General features: G+C 25.8%; 1 protein-coding gene across 1 annotated transcript in view; it reads left to right on the forward strand.

The window, feature by feature from the left end:
* LOC119669973 (fizzy-related protein homolog) overlaps window positions 1–13,738 on the forward strand; it is a 55,925-nt gene that overhangs the window by 26,935 nt on the left and 15,252 nt on the right. The window contains exon 3 of the mRNA XM_038080040.1: window positions 1,078–1,330. Coding sequence (XP_037935968.1) covers window positions 1,078–1,330 — 253 coding nt within the window. The remainder of the gene's footprint in view (window positions 1–1,077; window positions 1,331–13,738) is intronic.

Raw genomic sequence — 13,738 nt, forward strand, 5'->3', positions numbered from 1 at the left:
CTTTGTACAATATTATTAAAAATAGTAGTTATCATTATATTTATAATGATAATATAATAAGGTCTATAAAACCTATGTACAATATTGTTAAGAAGAGTAGTTATCATTATATTTATAATGATAATGTAATAATATAATAATTATTTAAAAATAAAAAAAAATAATAGATGTAATCCTCTTAATATTTTTAATATCTCCCTTAATTTGGGAGATATTCGAATTTAAATTGGATATATTAAATTGTTTTTCAACGTCCGTTTGATGAAAGAAACTAAATTCTTAATATAAATTATTGCTTTTAATAGAGAAGTTTTTTTTTTATCAAATAGTAGTGATTTCCAACAACAAAATTTTTTATTATTTTTAAATAATTGAATTTTTGACGTTCCATACAACTATTACGAGGATTGCGAATTACTCGTCAGTGGTCTTGGAATTATTTCTTATATTTAATTACTCGTAAATTAATTTTTTGAGACTATAAGTATCAAAAGTTGAACTCGTATTCTGCCAAATTTGAAACTCAGAGTCAATATTCATTAAACACAACTGACCCAAAGTCGTACTTGACATATCTGTCAAAACTTGGAGTTTTGTTACTTTGTTTTGAAAGTTCATTAACAAATTCACTTGCCCTGTTATATTAGAACGAAATCATAATCCAACTGTAGAATTATTGAAATTATTAATTATATATTTTTCGTAGCTGTGGGGAGGACGATGAGAGCGCATCTCATCTTTTGTGTTTTTGTCCAGCTCATGCACGTCGGCGATTTAGTACTCTAGGAGCCTGAGCATTTTATGCTTCGCAAAAGGTTCTAGGTGGTTTTAAACCCTGAGGTTTTTATTATTTATATACGGCATCACAATGCGCCAATAGGCCTAAGTGGATCCACTAGGGATCACCGGTATAACCTAACCTAACCTAATTATATATTTTATTTTTAACTGTGAAATTTAAATAGATTTATAAATAATAGAAAATAATATTCTTGTATAAATAATAGTATTTTTATATATAATTTTTTAAGTAATAGTAATAGAATCTAATTTCTATTTATTTTTGTATTTTTCTAGAGCAAACAACAATTGGCAAACAAATTTCGCATCAATAAACAAATCTAATGAAAATTCACCTCAGACCAACAAGAAACAAAGGGATTGTGGAGAGTCCGCACGTGACAGTCTCGCATATTCATGCCTCCTTAAAAATGAGTTATTAGGCACAGCAATAGAAGATGTGAAAGCAGTAAGCGACGAACGTAATGAGAACACCTACACACCAGCTGCCAAAAGAAGTCTATTCAAATATCAATCGCCAACCAAACAGGTAAGACGAAAGACGAAAGTCGGTACTATATTGCTTTTATTAAAGCCATAAATATTTTATACATATATGGGCATGAAATATATTCGCTCTTGCCATCATATTTCATATGGATCTGTTGTTTGTTGCTTGCTATTAATTTTATGTGCATTTTAATAGTGTAAATTATACACCATATATATATAATTATCTAAGAAAGTGCTTAGATACAGTACATTACCTAAGTAACTGTATGTAATATGTTGCACTTTTAAGTAAATTTATGTAGCTACTGAAGTTGCGCTTAGTTTCACGTGTCTTTCACTTTACGAGTATAGTTTATTATTTGAATATTTAATTTTGAAATATCCAACAAACTGTAACGCCACAACACGGAAGTTGGATTAAATGTATGAAGATTTCTTCGTCTTTGTCTTCGTCTATGCATTTAGATTTTCATGATTTTCTTCAAATTTTCCATTATTTTTTTTGAAACTACATCAACTGTGATTAATTAAAATGCAGTCACGTAAATTGAACTTAAAAAAATTTTAAATTTGTTTAATAAATTTATCTAACTCTAAGAAATTAAAGACTACCTCAAACGATTTTCCTTCAAATAATAAAAAATTTGTTAATTTATGCCATGAATTAAAGCACATGACTGCACATTTTATAATAATGCATTAAAAAAATTAAAAATTTTTTAAATATAAAATTAATCAAAGAAATAATGATATTAGGTTTAATTGTTGAGCAATTATTTTTTATATTCAAAAGTTAAGATAACTCTTTTCATATAATTTATGATTCTTATTCTTAGAAATGTGGTTTTTTATTATTGTATTTTATAGTAAGTGAGTTCTATAAATACTTACTACTAACAATAAAAACATCTATAAAAAGTATATAGAGCTTTTAAATTTTTATTTTAATAGCTGCAAATAGAAAAATATAAAAATATATATTTTTTCAATATAAATATGCCCATCTTCATTTCAGATTATTTAATACGTCAAATTTTAAATTTAATTTGAAATTAAATATGACGATAGTACTATAGTGAATTTTATTTTAATTTAATTGTATTTTTAGCTGACGAAAAAGTCTTTTTCGAGTATTGCCAAATATTCATCATAAGTAGTTTTTGGAAATACTTTTTGGATTTAATTATTCGTAAATATATTTTTAAAATTTATGGTACCAATGTTTAAACTTTTAACTTGCAAGATTTTAATTTGCCATACTATTTTTGAGCCCATAGAGAATTTAAAAATTAAAATGAAAAATTTAAAAAATAATAATTAAAATCTATTAATTATTTACTTCACTTGAGGTTTTTTTTACAAAGAACTACAGAAAATAATATACATTACATTAAAATCATGTTTTTATAAGATCCACTAAAGATACTGTGTTAAAAATCAATGGAAAGCCTTAACAAGTAAAAAAAAGTTATTTTATCAGAATAATTTTCAAATAACTATGAAAAGATATATATTCTTGCTTTATATTTTTTAATTTAACGAAAGGGTTGTATAACAAACGATGCACTGAAGGTATGGGTTTATAACCACTAAGATGTATATAGTAGGCTCATGAGGGTGATGGGGCTCTAATTTGCTAAGGTCTGGACGCCAACACAAATGACAACGATTATTTTCCTAGTGATAGTATAGTTTAAATTCTAAAATGATCTCTCTTAGTAACTGCATAGGGTGGGAAAAATTTTTCTCTAAACTGAACTGTTAAGATCTTTTCATTGAAATTCTCATTTCGATTCCATATACCCATATTATAAGTGTGTAGATCGCGTACAAATGGTATGAGAACATTCAGATTGGTGAGGCTTTTGACATAATTCTATAAACTGAATTTTCTTTTCGAAGTGTGTAAGTGTCTATTTATCGTAGTTTTTTCTTCTGATATTGATTTTCATAGGTACACTTGCTATCATACTGAGTAGATCATATTCAAAATAATATTTTTGTGGTGATATATGTATGATATATGATATATCTTATGATATATCTATTGATATATATTTTCAATGTATTCATAATTTTTCAAGCCTCCAGATATATTCTCTAGTCTCTAGACAGAAGATAACATTTATTTTTGCAATCGTGTTAAGATTTTGAGTTTTGGTACCTCTTTATAGAGATCATTTTATAGTTTAATAGTTTAACTCATTTCGGACCACCGGTGTGGTACGCACATGGCTAGTTTCAAATATTTTTTTTTATTTTTTTTTTTTAATTCAAAGAATATGTTATATTTTTTACATAAAAAGAAAGTGAGAGTAATCTTTCGAATAAATATTAAACTTTTCTCATTTAAGTAACTTGTTTTATTTTACTATTTACCATAGAAATTTTACCGTAAAATTTTAAGTCTGAAATTAACCATTAATGGGTTAAAAATAGAACGTAGTCCTAAAGAACTTTCCCGTTTACTATAGTGTTTCATACCCGCAATTTGATTGAGTTTGGTACCTCGTTAGAGAGACCATTTTATAGAATGTTGTGCTAAAGAACTGTTTTTTCACGTGCATTTAATTCCGTTAGTGAATGGAAGTTTCGTTAAAACTTTTTAATTTCATTCTAATTTTTTTTATTACATATGAATACAATATCTATATTGTATGAAGTTTATTCTTTGTTAAATGACAAAAAAAAATTTATTGTGTTAATATTATTTATAAGCATATAACTTAAAAGTTGAGGATAACTTTTTTATCTCGATTTTTATTTTTTGTTATTCTTAAAATATATTTTTTTTAAATTATAATTGGTAGAAGAAATTATGGCTGAAGTAATATTGTGGTTAGCAGTTGTCAAAGAATGAATTGTTATATTCATTTTTAAATTGTCAAAATAATGAAATGTCCCATATAAGAAAATTATATTTCATATTAAGACCTAATTCTATTATATATAGAGTACAGTAAATAAATTTACATTTAATAATTTTCTGTTATGAAATATCAACCACCAACAAACAACAAACAAGAGTTGTAAACACAGTTCCACTTGTGATACATTTACACTTGTTCCCTGACAAAGTTGTATCTGAATAAACTATAAAAAAAAGAAGAGAAGAGAGTGTAATAAAAAAAAACTTCGTTAACGTTAAATTCAAAATCCAGTTTTAATACCACATGCGCGTAACTGACCTATGCAGTATGTAAGTTGTTTAACCCTATTTTGCTTTCTACTTGAAAAAAGAGTTCTTTCGGTTTACAACCAGTTTAGGAAAATCTAGTTTTCTTTCCACATTCTTAACTGCAAATAGCAACCATTATATCTTTTTTTTCAGATATAGATATAAATTTGTATATGTGCAGCGGTAGGCATTGAATGAGTGCTTCCGTTTGGAATAGTGGACAAACGTCATAACAAATCAGTTGATACTTTATCGTTCTTCTCATATACAAACATTCTGCATGTGAGATACTCAATGCAAGGTAACATCGTTCGTTAACCTCAATGAAGTATAAAGCAGGAGGGAAATTTAATATTGAAAGCATTTGTCGAAAGTTCGTGTTATACTAAAAGTAAAAAATAAATTATATATTGAATAGATATGTCGGGGTCTTTAACCACTGAAATGTACTTAAATGTACTCGTCCATTATAAAATTTTAATACTGTCTGTAAATTTAATTAAATTAAAAAAAAATCGGCAGAAATTTCAAATGCATTTTAAAGTATTTGCTGTCGTTTTTGATTAAAAATTTGTTTGTATACTTATTAAATATTTTCATATCAATTCATATTTAACCACAAAACAGAAATAAATAAATTTAAAGTTAAATACGAAATAAAGCTTTTAAAAAAGTATATTTTAAAAAAATGTAAATTTATGCTACACACTTGCCACTAAAATGCTATACAAATAAAAAAGTAAAAAAAAGATACTGCTTATCTGTGCACACGTTATAAAGCTAATGAACCTTAAATATTTTTTTTTATTTTCCATATTTAAAATTAACTTTTTTAAGTTTGAGAAGCAATTAATCAAAGCAAATATCAAATAGAAATTTATAATTATTAAAAACCTGAATGTTTTGGCTATAGATAATTGTATAAAACTGTTTCGTTTGTTCGTAAGATAAATAAAAATAATATTTATTTTATGAACTTCATATTCAAAAATATGAAGGCAAAAAATTGCTTCAACTTACCAATATTCATAGACCAACACCTGAACAACATCTTAAGAAAAGTAAATAAGAAGCATAAAGAGCAGTTTATATTCAAAGATACTTTTTTCTAACATTTTGTTAGTGTAAATTTAATATTGACTCAAGTGTCATTTTGAACCACTGAAGTAGTTGCCACTTCTTCAATATTAAAACTAAGTTTATTCTTCGCTTTATTTACCTATAATGTTCATTATGTTAGCATTAGATTTTAATAATAAAGCGTCTCCATCATCGTCGTCTCCATCTTCACGAATTCAATCTTGAAATATATTTTTGAGATGCTTGACTTTTGTATCTCAACATACGTAGGTTTTTGTTTAATATTTGATGTCATCTTTCTGCACTATTTATATATTTATTTTTTTTTTAGATATTTAAAATATTTACTTTTATTAAGTGCCATGATGCCGGCTTTGCTTTTCGTATAATTTTTAATCACGTCTTGACAAATCTGTGCGCTTTATTCTCTTATTTAATATTTTATTTATCTTAGGTATGTCATCTCGCATGTGCCAAAATCATATAAAAAACAATATAATTCTTATAAATGGCTTTTTTTATGGTTTAAATGAGTCAAGTGTTGTTTTTTTTCTAAATTTTATCCGGTATCTTCAATTTACATTGTGCAAACGTGTCAATTCATTTAAGTCTATGTATTTGTATATATTTCAGATAAAATGCAGTTGTTTTTATTTTTTATTGTCTGTTTCTTCGCAATAAGAGTTTTCACAATTGTTTCAAGAACAATTTGTCAAATTTTTGTTTTTTAATTTGATTAAGAGTTGACAAAGTTGCTTGTTGACTTTTTGTCAGTTTCATAATAAAGTTCACTTTTTTAGGTCCATTATTTTTTCAGGCACTACAGTCGGTTTGCTGGGAAGTTTGAGATAAATTATCTCAAAACATGAATTAAAAATTTAATATATTTGTACTTTAGGAAAAAAAGATTCTTCTAGATTTTAATTAAAATAATATTTATATTGCTAGGAATTATATAATAAATGTGAATAGAAGAGATACAAAAAAAATAGTTCTTAAAAATGGGTTTTTAAGATATTATGTCATATTGGTATTTGAATAAGGCCAAGCAATCTAACAATCAAAACAAAGATTACTATTTAATTTATTAGGTTAGAGAAGAATTTATTCAAAATTTTTTAAGGTATCCAATATTAAAAAAAATATATAGTAAAAAAATATAATAAAAAAAAATAATAAAATAAAATAATAATATAAAATTAAAATAAAATCATGTGATATACTCTAATATGCTCTAATAAATAAAAATATACTCTAATATAGTAAAATAAATATGTAATGAAATATAATAACATATTTGAAATATAACACAACATAATATAAAATATTATAATATATAACAAGATATAATATATTAAAATATAATGAAATGAAATAAAAATATATTAAAATGAAATAAAAATATAATAAAACGAAATAAAAATATAATAAAATGAAATAAAAATATAATAAAATAAAATAAGAATATAATGAACTAAAAATATAATAAAATAAAATTAAAATATGATAAATTAAAATAAAATATAATTAAATACAATAAAAATATAATAAAACAAAATAACAATATAATAAAATACAATAAAAATATAATAAAATAAAATAAAAATAATAAAATAAAATAGAACAAAATTATAATAAAATGGAATAAAATAAAATTAGAATAAAATAGAACAAAATTATAATAAAATAAAATAAATATAAATATATACAAAGATAAAACTATTCTCAATTTTTTCAGCACTGGTTATTTTTTTATCTTAAATTATAATTTCTATTTTGTAGAATTCTAGGGTTTTATATTTAAAATATTTATGCAGATGCTTGTTACAATGTTCTGTTAGGATCTTTTTTAAAAATATCCCATTGATTGGATAAGAAGTTTTTAACTTTTTCTTCTTTCTCCTCATCTCCACAATTTTTACAATATTTATAAAAGAGAATTCTCAGCCTAAGAACGTTACTATTAAATAACTAGTAACCGATTATACAAACCATGATCCTTTATATATACCTTTTTTGTGTTATAAAATATCGCTTACATTAGGCTTAACATTTTCCCAAGACTTGTTAATCTCTTAAGCTGCACTATTAACAGGTGACAATAAAAATTTACAGGTGGCGGCGATTGATTACTTTTAGATAATTCCTAGTCCAAGAGCATGACTATTAAATAGTTAGTCAGCGGTTATACTAACCACTATCTTGTTTTTTTTAACTATAGTTCATTTATAGTGTTTTCATCTCAATTATATTAAGATAAATTTCAAGCTTTTCTTCTGTTAAAACTTTAATTTCTTTTTTTTGTATCTTTTCTAAATGAAAAACTTTATTATATTGTTTTAATTATCTTTTAATGTCCTTTCACTTTAAAACCTTTCTTTTAACAAATTATTAAAGCAAATTTCATTTTTAGTTGAAAGTAAAAAGTTTAAAATGGAGTGTAAAGTATAATCATTTTTACGCCTCTTAAAGTGAAATGACATTTCCATTTTCAATTGTTTTTATATATACATACATACATTACTTTCTAACATAAAAGACACACAAACATATAAGAATATACCCGTATGTATGGATTGTAACCTAAATTATGGGTTAAAGCAATTCATCTTCATCTCACCCATCACAAAAGTGAAAAGCTCAAATTACATTTACATTTCAGCACTCCTTAAATAAAAAAAAAATGTTAATTTATTTTGTAGGCCCGCGCCGCATTTGTAAGTTTGTGTAATAAATTTTTTTGATCGTAGATCAAAATACCAGTAGCCATAGCACTAATTGTGTCAAAAATTACAGACAACTACAAATATACCATTGACAATAACAAAGTCTAAACAATTTATCATATATTTTTTTAAAAATTATTTCATATAATTAAAAATTCAGGCATGAAAACTCATAAACCATACGAAAATAAAAATGGAGAATCAAAATTATAAGCCCAAAGCCTAATTAAATATTCAGTCTGCTTTGGTCATTAACACAAAAACTACTACACATTGAAAAACTTATGAAATATTTTAATTAAAGTTGCAGAATTATAAGTTTGACAAATATTATTTATATATCTATAGCTTAAATGTTGTTGTTGCAATTTTTTTATATAGTATTATAGTTGAGGTTTCATTATATATTTTAATAACATATATATATACATAATCATTTATAAAATATATTAATAATAAATTTTATATAATGTTTTTTACATATTTTATATCCGACTACAGGTCACCTTGTTTTTATAATATTAAACGCATGTTTAATATTTTTTATATATATCCTATATTTCTATACATCTCCTTGACAGTCAGCATCGGGTTCCGAACTCTAAAATTAATAAACAATAATTAATATTAATAAAATCTATATACATCCATTCGTCACATTTTTGGTTCCGTTGTGCATATATAGAATATATTAAAAAGTATTAAACGAAAGTTCAAATAACAAATTCAAAATTATATTTCATATATTAATTATATATTTTCTATACTAATAATATATTTTAAATATTAACATATTTTACATATTAGTAATATATTTCATATATTAATAATATATTTTATATATTAAGAATATATATTATATATTAATAATATATTTTATATTATTGTATGTATTTATATATTTTACTATATTAAGTTTGGTTTTAATATCAGTTATGACGGTGACTATTTTATTTTTAATATATTTTATATATTACTAATATATTTTATATATTAATAATATATTTTATATATTAATAATATATTTTATATGTTAATAATATATTTTATATATTAATTATATATTTTCTATATTAATAATATATTTTATATATTAACATATTTTACATATTAGTAATATATTTCATATATTAATCATATATTTTATATATCAATAATATATTTTATATTATTATATGTATTTATATATTTTACTATATTAAGTTTAATTTTAATGTCAATTATGATGACAGTGACTATTTTACTTGTTAGACACTATTATTATTTCAAGAATTCTAGAATAACAAATTTAGACCACACTTTTAATAATTTTAAGACCATAGCTGATAGGTATTTAGCCTTATTCGAAACAACTGTATGGTCAGTCAGAAAGTCAATTAATAAAAAATAATAAAATTTTCTGTTTGTAATGCACTGTTGTTAGAAACCTCTCTATTATATATATTATTACTAGCTGACCCGGCGAACGTTGTTTCCCCTTGCAGTTAATTTTCCTGGCGTTCGTTGCGTTGCTCTTGACTTTCATTAGCACGTGTAATTGCATCCTGGTTTCTTACATCTTCATTGTTTTCTGCCGATCTATTTAACCGACGGTTCTGGAGTAATTATGAATTCCGAGTCCGTCGACCCATATTTCCTCCTTGTCCACGAAGACGTGGCATTGTTTTTTGTACGATATTTATATCTTTATATGTATATATAATTCTTCTTTTTTGTGTGTTGAATTTTTGAATTCGCTGGATTTACCAGGAATACCACCACATAACTTAAGATTAAAAATGGTCTCACCTATAATTATGTTGCGGAATTTAAATGCACTTAAGCTATGCAACGTCAGTTTTACAATTCATTTTAGAGATTTTAAAGTTTTTAAACAAATCAAAGTAAGCATGAATAAATTTAAAATTTTTAATATAAATGTACATTGTGACCGAAAAGTTTTCGGAGGTTCTCATTTAAAATTCGCGCGCTGTATATTTTTCGATATTTTAAGTTTATGTAGTTTGGCAGCACTGTCCTTAATTACTATGCCAAAAATGAGCGCGATCTGTCGGACAGTTCGTTTACGGCAGCTGTTGAAACCAGTTCACCTCAGTAGTGCGTTGCGAAAAAAACAATGGAAAAAAATATTGAACAAAGAGTTTGCATCAAATTTTGTTTTTCGAACGAAATTTCGTGTGCAGAATCGTTGCGAATGCTACAAAAGGCTTATGGGGAATCAGTTTTATCGAAAACTCAAGTTTATGAGTGGTACAAAGCCTTTCAGGACTGTCGTACGACCGTCGAAGACATGCCGCGTTCTGGACGACCTTCGACCTCTACCACCGACGAAAACATTGAAAAGGCAAAGGAAATCGTGTTCAAAAATCCTCATGTGAGTGTTAGAGAGATAGCACGAGAGCTAGGCATCGGTCGTGAGATGGCTCGTTTGATTTTGGTGGACAATTTGTGTATGCGACGTGTCAACGCCCGGCTTGTTCCGATTCACCTCAATTTGTTCAACATTATCAACGATTTTAAGGCCAAACATTCAATAAATACCATCGAACAGCCACCGTATTCACCTGATCTTGCACCGTGTGACTTTTTCCTGTTTCCCAACCTCAAATTACCACTCAGAGGAACGCGTTTTGAATCCATAGAAGACGTAAAACAGAATTCGCAGAGGGAACTCAAAGCCATACCGGAAAGCGCCTATAAAAAATGTTTTGATGATTGGAAGAAACGTTGGCATTTGTGTATCGCTTCTAATGGAGCATATTTTGAAGGAGATAAAATAAATATTGATGAAGATTAAGAATTTTGCGTTTTATTTAAAATTTCCGGAAGCTTTTCGGTCACAATGTATATGGATACCAAAAAATAAATAACTGATTAAAAAGACATTATCCAGTGGGCCAAATTGTGAATCTAAACCTTCCTTGAATCCACTTGAACACACACAAAAAATTTCATCAAAATCGGAACAGCCGTTTAGGAGGAGTTCACTGTCAACACACGTACAGAAGAATTATATATATAAGATATATATAATATTATATCTATTATATATATAACCCTGGTATACTTGCAGTACCAAAAAATTATTTACGAATAATTAAATGCAAGAAATATTTTCAAGACCACTGATGATGGGTATTTGGCAATACTTGACACAGTGGTATGGTCAGCCAAAAATTCAAGTAATTAAAATAATATGAAAGAATTTTGTTGTTGTAGAAATCTCTTTTTTCATATTTAACTTTATACAAAAGAAACTAAGAAGATATAATATATAACATATATCTATATAGTCGTATTTTTTGTAAATTTTACATTAGAATGATACATAAAATATAAATATGTTTATATAGTATACGGTATTTTTCTAAACGCCGACTTCACAGTCGTAACTTAAGTCTGACTTAAGTATTTATAAAATCTCTCCGCAAAATTTGTGAGTTTTATCATAAGAATTATGTTCACCATGAGATAGTCAGTATCGAGACTTATGTTACGACTGCGAAATCGGCCCTAAAAGTTGTTTATTGCAGCTAAACTAAATTTAAACTTAGAAATACAAAAAAATAAAAACATTTTAAGATCTCTTCTAATATTTATAATAATCCGTAGAATAATACAAATTTTTTTATTATTTTCTTTTGTACAAAAAAAATAATAAAATTCAAATTATGCATAGAAAATTATTCAAGTAATCACGATTTCTCGCACTTAAAAAAAATCATACTTAAAAAAAAAAACTAGAAAAACCTCAACGCAGTAAATAAAAGCTTTAGTGGTAATTCCAGGCAATAATTTTTTTGGTATGAAAAGATATAAATTTAATTCTCACGTTTTGAATAAATTTTCTTCTTTTTTGTTGTTGTAACCACGAGATGCCTTTAACTAATGGTCTTCATAGCACTTATGAGTACTGTAGTGTAGACCTAGACCAAGTTTAAAGCATTTGTGGGTATAATCAAGTAAAAGCTACAATAATTCAAGTGCGGGTTATGAACTTTATACTTCATCATTATTATTGTTTTAATGATGGGAAATATATGTATAAATAAAAAAAAATTGTACATTTCTTATATATATTATTCCTTCGTTAAACCGAAGGAACTGTAGAACATTAATTGGTGTGTTGACAGGTCACTGTTTGGTTGCATCACATGCCCGAAAACTAAACCTAATTCACAACGATGCTTGCAGAAAATGCAATGAGCCGGATGCAAAGGAAACTCTAGAGCATCTGATGTGTAATTGCCCGGCTCTCTCGAGAACTCGACAAAAATACTTGGGAGCTTTCAGTTTTGCAGGACTGGAGTACATACCTGAGATTTCTGTTGGAATCTTAATAAATTTTGCTAATGAAACGCGCATCTTAAGTGATGCTTACAATCGCTAAAACAAGACTCTGATCTGGTATCGCAATGGACCCTAGTGGTCTACGCGTGGCCTTTATGGCCTGCCAGCATAATCTAATCTAATCTATATATATTTTTGATATATATTTATATCGATATACATATGATATAGTATATTTGCAATAATACAATTTTTATTTTAATAAAATAAAACTCGTTCACTTTACTTCATTTGCCGGTTTAGATTCCGGCAAGTCTACCAAAAAAATTGATTGCTTTCATTTTTGTTTTACGCTTGTGTTTCGTTCACAAAATACTTCATATATTTTTAGTATAAAAAAAGATACAAATTTTTGGCGGGAATCATTTCGATTCGTATAAGATTTTCGAGTCATGAAAGCATGTGTCGATGACAAAAAAAGGTGGGTGGAGCTTAAAGTGGCTTGGAATTTAATTCCTGCTCGTTTTTGTAAGCCAGAAATTAAAACCAGTCAAGTCATGTAAAATACGTTCAAATGAATAATGAATTTGAGTTTTGCATACTTTCAATAATTTTTTATTTTTATATTTTTTTTCCTCTCAATTTTTGTTTTTTAATTTTTATTTTTAAATTTTGTATGCCATATACTATATAGTCATAAATACTGTGAAATACTTTTAACCAATTCGACCGCGCATATTTTAATAAATTAAAGATAGATAGTTTAAATTTGAAGTTTGACTAGAATCTCTCAAAGCAGGTGAAATAGTTAAGTATCAAAACAATTTGGTAGGAATGTAAGTCAAATTCAAGGTTGTAATATTTTCTAAAACTTGTTCTTTTAGATATTAATTTGAATTTATTGCATAATTGTATTTCCCTATGTTATGTTCAAAAATGTTGAACCTATGCACTTATATTTTTAAATTTTATTTTTAAAGTCAATTATGACGAAAGAAACCATGTTTCTTAATAAAAACTCGCAACAACAGCATGGTCGGGTAAAAATTCAACTAATTAATAAATCATAAAATTTTGTTGTTGTAATTTACTACTATTCAAAATACCACTTATATTTTTAGTATAGGTTTAAAGGTATATTAAGTATATTTGATTCACATAATTGGTTTTT

Source organism: Teleopsis dalmanni, chromosome 1 (genome assembly GCF_002237135.1).
Source record: "Teleopsis dalmanni isolate 2A chromosome 1, ASM223713v2, whole genome shotgun sequence".
NCBI lineage: Eukaryota > Metazoa > Arthropoda > Insecta > Diptera > Diopsidae > Teleopsis > Teleopsis dalmanni.